At 38.7% G+C, this 5,649-nt stretch overlaps 1 protein-coding gene across 1 annotated transcript in view; it reads left to right on the forward strand.

Moving 5' to 3' along the window:
- The window catches only part of CEP97 (centrosomal protein 97kDa), a 60,170-nt gene that overhangs the window by 1,031 nt on the left and 53,490 nt on the right, over positions 1–5,649 (forward strand). Inside the window, exons 2-3 of the mRNA XM_006868623.1 lie at positions 2,351–2,493; positions 3,179–3,337. Coding sequence (XP_006868685.1) covers positions 2,351–2,493; positions 3,179–3,337 — 302 coding nt within the window. The remainder of the gene's footprint in view (positions 1–2,350; positions 2,494–3,178; positions 3,338–5,649) is intronic.

Consider the following 5,649-nt stretch of genomic DNA (forward strand, 5'->3'; position numbering starts at 1 on the left):
TCTAATTCATAGCAACCCTATATAGGGTTTCCAGGAGTGGCTGGTGACTTTCAACTGCCGACCTTGTGGTTTGCAGTCCAGTGCTGATCCTACAGCTTTACACCAGGACTCCATAGGCGCTGTGGGATAAAGCCTTGGACTGCAAGGTCCATTTGACCCACAAGGTCGGAAGTTCCAACTCTTCAGCCGTTCCTGGGAAACCCTATATAGAACCGACTCAATTGCACTAAAACAGCAACAATACATATGTATGCACATATACATGTATATGTGCATGTACATACATACATACTGTTGGTAAGTGCTGTTGAGTCGGTTCAGACTCATAGCAACCCTATATAAGGTTTCCAAGGAGCACCTTGTGGTTTTGAACTGCTGACCTACTGACCTTGTGGTTAGCAGTCCAGTGCTGATCCTGCAGCTCTACACCAGGAATATTCATAGATACATGCATATATATATATATATATATATGTGTGTGTGTGTGTGTTGTTGTTGTTATGTGCCGTTGAGTCGGTTCCAACTCTGGTAGCGTAGTGGTTACAAATCGGGCTACTAACCTCAAGGTCTGCAGTTCGAAACTACTAGCTGTTGCGCGGGAGAAAGATAGGTTTTCTGCTCTCGTAAAGATTTGCAGCCTTGGAAACCCTGTACAGGGGTCACTATGAGTCGGAACCAATTCCATGGTACTTAACAACAACAGGAGTTTCTGAGGAGCAACTGGTGAGTTTCAACGATAGACCTTGTAGTTCAAACCGACCCCATGGTAACATTTTGTTGTTGTTAAGCGCTGTCAAGTCGGTTCCGACCCATAGCGACCCTGCACAGGGTTTCCTAGGTTGTAAATCTTTACGGGAGCAGAAAGCCTCATCTTTCTCCCACGGAACTGCTGGTAGTTTCAAACTGCTGACCTTGAGATTAGCAGCTTGATTCTTAACCACTACGCTACCAGAGCTCCTTGGGTAACATTTGTAGAACATTTATTTTGAGCCAGAAGATGTTCCAAATGCTTTTCTTACAGTATCTCGTTTTCTGTATGTTGTTGGTAAGTGCCGTAAAGTCGGTTCCGACCCATAGCGACCCTGTATATGGTTTCCAAGGAGCAGCTGGTGAGCTTGAACCACCGACCTTGCAGTTCATACTTAACTGCAGTCTGGCGCATTAACCCACAGTGCCACACCAGAACTGTACAGAACAACATTATAAGACAGGTATTACCATTATCATCCCCGTTCTCCAGAGTAAGGCAAGTGAGCTCAAAGTAAATAACTTGCCCAAGATACCACAATGGGTAATCATGATGAGGAGTCCTGGTGTGGTGCTGCGTGTTAATGCTCTGGACTGCAAGGTTGGTTTGAACTGCAATGTCGGCGGTTCTAGTTCACCAGCCGCTCCTCGGAAACCCTGTACATACTCATATGAGTCAGAACCAACCTGACGGCACTTAACAACAATTATGATGGGCCAGGATTTAAACATCTGTTCTGTTATACTAAAGTGCTTTATGAGTGCTGTGTGCCAGTTGTTGTTATCAAGTTGACTCCGACTGGGTTTCTGAGTAGTGACTGGTGAATTTGAACCACTAACCTTTTGGTTCAAACCAACCTTTCGATCCAGTGCTTTATTCCATAGCACCTCACTGTAATTGCTGTATGCCAGTAAGTCTTTAGATATTATGTTACTTGTGATTTCTAGCATCACCTTTCACTATAAAAATTGTTCTGGTTTGGGCTGTAATGTATACTGTCATCCTAATGTGAAAGAAAAGTGATTTTGGCTCAGGTTGTACAAAGGCATTTATGGAGTAGAAAGGCAACCAGTGGAGCTTTAACTTAGTAAAAAGCTTCTGGTTAACAGCCTTTGTCTATAATCTCTTTTTCCTGAGAGAACTGAACTACAATATGAAAAATACTTGATAATATGCTAGAAGTTAGGTTGTAAGCAAGTTGATCTTTATAAAAAGTTTACTTCTTATTTTTAAAAAAGCTATTACTTGGCCATAAAATATGTAGTAATAACTCATATATAAATGTGGAGAATTCCAAAAGGCTGTAGAGACTTGAGCAGAAAATCACAAATCTAGGAGTACTGTTGTATTTCTGAGGAAAAGTGAGTAATTTAAATATGTGGTCATTTAGAACTGGTTTCCTTTTAAATTCTTGGTATTTACTATGTGCTTGTGTTTCTTACTCATATGAGTCAGAATTGACTTAATGGTACACAACAATAAAAACAGTGTTTTAAAGTCTTAAATGTATAGATTTTCAAATGAGTGTAATTTCATACTTATGCTCAGCTATTGTATTTGCTTTATTTGTGTTTTCCAATAATTTCCCTTCTATTTTTCAAGGATCAGTGGTCAATTGGTCAGGTCAAGGACTACAGAAATTAGGTTCAAATTTACCTTGTGAAGCGGATATTCATACTTTGATTCTGGATAAAAACCAAATTATTAAATTGGAAAATCTTGAGAAATGTAGACGATTAATACAGGTAAGCATTATTATCTGGGGAAATCATAACATAGAACCATTGTTATTAAACAAAATAAAACATTAAAATAACCAAACAAAAAATAATCCTACAGGCCTGGAAAACAGCAAATCATTTTGTTTGATAATTTCTCATGAAGATGAAAACGCCTGTGCTATGTGTAGAGTGGACTAGAAGAAGCATTGTTAAAAATTAAAACATTTTTATGTTGGCAGAATATTGTGTTGCTAAGATAACCTTCTACCTCACAATAGGGGTAAAAAGTTCATTCATTCATTAATTCAGCAAATGTTTACTGGGCTTCTGTTAGAGTCATCATTAGTTGGAATTAACTCAATGGCAGTGGGTTTTTTCCTGTTGTCTGGCACTGTTCACATCCTGAGTAAGATAGCATAAAGACCTTGTTCTTGTAGAGCTTTAATTGTTGCCATGTTAAAATGTTTTCTCTTTCGTAGTTGGGCTTGGTCTGATTACTCAGCTTAATCCGTATTTTCCATTGCTTAGTAACATTAACAAAACCCCTAATATTTACATTGTGGAATATTTAGATAATATACTATTATCTAAAAAGTACAGATTTATGTATTTGGGGATGCTTGACCATTTAAATAAGCTTTTTAACTAAAACGTAACAGGAAGATATATATTTTATTCCCAAGGATAATGAGATGTTTCCTTTTCACAGTTGTCAGTGGCTAATAATCGGCTTGTAAGGATGATGGGTGTGGCCAAACTGACTCAACTCCGGGTGTTAAATTTGCCTCATAATAGCATTGGCTACGTGGAAGGACTAAAGGAGCTAGTACATTTGGAATGGCTGAATTTGGCAGGAAATAATCTTAAGGTGAAAAATTTTTTTTTCCAATTATTCCTTGTCCAACTTACACATGCATATGTTGGTTGTTGTGTGCCACTGAGTCCGTTCTGACTTATACTTACTCTGTATAGAGTTTCTGAGGGATCAAAAAGTCTCATCTTTCTCCTGGGGAGTAACTGGTATATTCGAACTACTGATCTTGTGATTATCAGCCCAGTTTGTAATCCATCATGCTACTAGGATTTCATGCATATGAGGTGATTGAAAATATTATAGCTTAGGTTAAGGTACACCTTAGTGCTCTTTCACACTTAAAAGTGATCCTTTGCAGTAGATATGCCTAATGCAATACATGGTTTGATTTCTTGACTGCTATTTCCATGAGCATTGATTGTGGATCCAAGCAAAATGAACTCTTTGACAACTTCAGTCTTTTTTTCAAAATGTCATTTATGGTCCAGTTGTTAAAGTAACTTTTATATGTGGTTTTATTTTTAATTTTTGAATTGAGGTCTTTAGTTTGTTTGTTTTTTTTTTTTTTTTAATGTTTTATTGTGAATTCTGTGATAGTTTACATGGGAGAACATTAGTTTTACATTCATCCTATCATATATTGTTTCATTGCCATGGTTACAATCCCCTCCATGCATCCTCAATTAACCACAGGGTATACCCTGCAAGCCTGCCCACCTCCCCACCCCCCGGTCGTCAGCACATAGCCCCTCTCCCTCTCTGCATCTTAAGTCTCCAGCCGCTCCATCTCTCCACGTCATCGTCTCTGCCTCTATCTCTGGCGTCACTGCTTCTCTGGGTAGGGTCCCACTCTCCGCTCTTCTCCCTTGATGGTCCCAGGGACCTCTGCTCCTAGACTGGAAAGTTAATCACTCTCCTCCATGCTGTAAAACATCTACCTTTACATTTCCAACCCTCACAATCAGCCCTGATAACAATTACTCCCTAATATATCACAAGAGACCTATCCACATTTCCTTTCACTAGTCCAATGAAGGCTACAGTTTTTGATCTTCATCAGTATTTCAAGTCCTCTTCACTTTCAGCAAGCAAGGTTGTATAATCTGCATATTGCAGGTTGTTAATGAGTCTTCCTCCAATCCTGATGACAAATTCTTCTTCATACAATCCACTTTCTTGGATTATTTGTTAAACATACAGATGGAATAGGTGTGGTGACAAGATACAACTTTGGTGCACACATTTCTTGATTTAGAAGCATTCAGTATACCTTTGTTCTGCTCAAATGACTGCCTCTTGGTCTGTGTACAAGTTCGTCATGAGCACAATTAGTGTCTGGAATACCCATTCTTCTTGATGTTTTCCATAGTTTGTTATGATCCACACAGTCAAAAACCTTTGCATAGTCAATAAAGGACAAATTAACATCTTTCTGATATTCTCTGCTTTCAGTCAAGATTTATATGGCATCAGCAATGATATCTCTAGTTCCACATCTTCTTCTGAATCTGGCTTAAATTCCTGGAAGTTCACTATCGATGTACCACCATAACTGTTTTTGGATATTTTTCAGCAAAATTTTACTTGCATGTGATATTAATAATATTGTTTGATGATTTCTGCATTCTGTTGGGTCACTTTTCTTTGGCATGGGCACAAATATGGATCTCATCCAATCAGTTGTCCAGATATCTGTCTTCCAAATTTCATACCATATACAAGTGAACACCTCCAGTGCAGAATCAATTGGTTGAAAGATTTTAGTTTATATTTCATCAATTCCCGGAGCCTTGTTTTTCTGCCAATACCTTCAGTGACATTTGGACTTTTTCCTCTAATACTATCGGTTATTGATCAAATGGTGGTTATGTGCTGTGGAGTCGGTTCCGACTCATAGCGACTCTGTACAGGGTTTCCGAGGCTGTAAATCTTTATGGGAACAGAAAGCCTCATCTTTCTCCCGTGGAATAGCTGGTAGTTTCGAACTGCTGACCATGCGGTTCGCAGCCCGATTTGTACGCTACCAGAGCTCCTTATTGATCATATGGTACCTCTTAAAATGATGGAACACAGACCAATTCTTTTTTTTTTTTGTCAAGAAAAAGAGGTAGAATTTAATTTATATGTGTTCAGTTGGGAAATGGTTTCTTTTTAGTTAAAGGGGATACATTTTTTTTTTTTTTTAATAAATGTTTTATTGTGAATTGTGTGATAGTCTACAAGGGAGAACTTTAGATTTACATTCATTCTATCATCTATCATTTCATTGGCATAGTTACCATCCCGTCCATGCATCCTCACCCAACCAAGGGGTGTACCCTGTAAGCCTGCACCCCCCCACCACAGTCCTCAACCCCTTTCCCTCT

Source organism: Chrysochloris asiatica, unplaced genomic scaffold (assembly GCF_000296735.1).
Source record: "Chrysochloris asiatica unplaced genomic scaffold, ChrAsi1.0 scaffold00120, whole genome shotgun sequence".
Taxonomy (NCBI): Eukaryota; Metazoa; Chordata; class Mammalia; order Afrosoricida; family Chrysochloridae; genus Chrysochloris; species Chrysochloris asiatica.